The sequence below is a fragment of the Egretta garzetta genome, unplaced genomic scaffold (assembly GCF_000687185.1).
Source record: "Egretta garzetta isolate BGI_Z169 unplaced genomic scaffold, ASM68718v1 scaffold143, whole genome shotgun sequence".
NCBI classification, from domain to species: domain Eukaryota; kingdom Metazoa; phylum Chordata; class Aves; order Pelecaniformes; family Ardeidae; genus Egretta; species Egretta garzetta.
In genome coordinates, this window is record NW_009259310.1 from 1,095,905 (window position 1) to 1,097,537 (window position 1,633).

At 56.6% G+C, this 1,633-nt stretch overlaps 1 protein-coding gene across 1 annotated transcript in view; it reads left to right on the top strand.

Moving 5' to 3' along the window:
- Positions 1-1,633, top strand: part of LOC104123993 (ectonucleoside triphosphate diphosphohydrolase 8) — a 7,891-nt gene that overhangs the window by 2,165 nt on the left and 4,093 nt on the right. Inside the window, 3 exon segments of the mRNA XM_035891873.1 lie at positions 6-125; positions 798-915; positions 1,562-1,626. Coding sequence (XP_035747766.1) covers positions 6-125; positions 798-915; positions 1,562-1,626 — 303 coding nt within the window.

Here is a 1,633-nt window from a genome sequence, read left to right on the forward strand (position 1 = left end):
TGCAGAGGTATCTGCTCGGGGCAGTGGGCTGGAGCTCGGCGGCCGTGCTGGGAGTGCTGGGGGTGGCTGTCTTCCTCCTGGTCCTGTCCCCGGTGAAGGATGCTGCCCTTCCCAAGCAGAATAAAGTAGGTACCCGGTGAGACCTGGGGGAGGCTGGGAGTGACCCTTTGCACCTCTCATCCTTCCCTCAGCCCTGCCTTCTTCTCTGCTTGCAACTCTTCCCATAACCAGCCCAGCTTTTCAGGGCTTAGCCTAATCGAGGTAGCACTGGGCAGATCAAACACCCCCCCTAAACCATGTCCCTGGCTCCTTGCTAAGGATGGGAGAGCGAAGAGAGTCAAAAAAAGGGACTGCTCCATCTGCCACCCCAGACACTTTCTCTTCTCTGTTTTAAGACATCCAGGTTTACCTGCTGGGTTTACACCCTCTCTTCTGTTGCTTTCTGCTGTCTGACTGTTAAAAAATAGTCAGGGTTTCTTTGTGAGATTTGGCACTCCCAAAGGTCTGGGAGCAGCTTTGGCAGCCTGAACCCTTTGGGACATGCCTGGATGCCTTCCTCTTCTGCAAATCACCCTGCTGACCTGCACCTCTTCCCTTTCTGAGCTGTAACTCCCTTAAATGGTTAAATCATGGGGGCCGGAGGTGCAGCAGGGCTGCTAAAGGGAGGTTGGATGTGCGAACTTGTGCTGCTCACGTTCATGCATGGGAAGTGAAAGCAGAAGCTCTCAGAAACTCCCGTGGCACTGGGGTGCAGCCCTGAGCGTGCTGTGACCCTCCGTCCCCTCTGCCTCCCCCAGTACGGTCTGGTGTTTGACGCTGGCTCCACACACACATCTCTCTACATCTACCGGTGGCCCGCGGACAAGGAGAACAGCACTGGCATCGTCTCCCAGGTGGAGACCTGCGCTGTGTCTGGTGAGTGTGCCGGAACGTGTCCATCCCTCCCTCCCAGCCTCCTGGATCACTGTCCTGGACTCTCACAGCATGTTGGTGACTTGAAGCTTTCAGCCTGCACTGGGCCAAAGGGAGATGGCCTGGTGGAAGAACCAGGGAGTTAGTGGGTACAGTTTGCAGCTTAGGGAGCCCTACAGTAACTGGGGGATCCAGAGGTGGGTAAGGAATTTGACCCCCAGTTAAGCATGGTTCCTGGAGCCAGTCCAGTCTTGCAGCTGGTGGTTACAGGTCAGCTCGCAGCTTGGGATGCTGGATGTGCAGAGTTTGCTCCTTCTCCCATGCAACTGCTTTCTTGGCTCTTCTTCCCACAACATCTCTTCCCAGCTTCTTTCATAACATGCGGCATCATGTTCCCACAGGGCCGCCTAAAAGTTCTGCTGGATTTTTGTAGGGGGTTGCTACCTGTTCTTTGGTTTGGCAGTTTTCATTTGGGTATCTGTAGGGCACCAAACTCAGCAGAGTTTTTGGCTGTGACTGGGACATCTGGGTATTGCCAAGGAGGTCCTGCGAGCTCCCTGGGCCTGGGGAATGGGCGGACATGTGCCCCACTGCCCTGTCCCTCCTGGGTGGCAGTGGGCTCCCTCCATCGCGGGGTGCCCTCTTGCAGGACCCGGCATCTCCAGCTACGCAAACAACCCGGCTGGGGCTGGAGCCAGCCCGAAGCCCTGCCTGGCCAAGG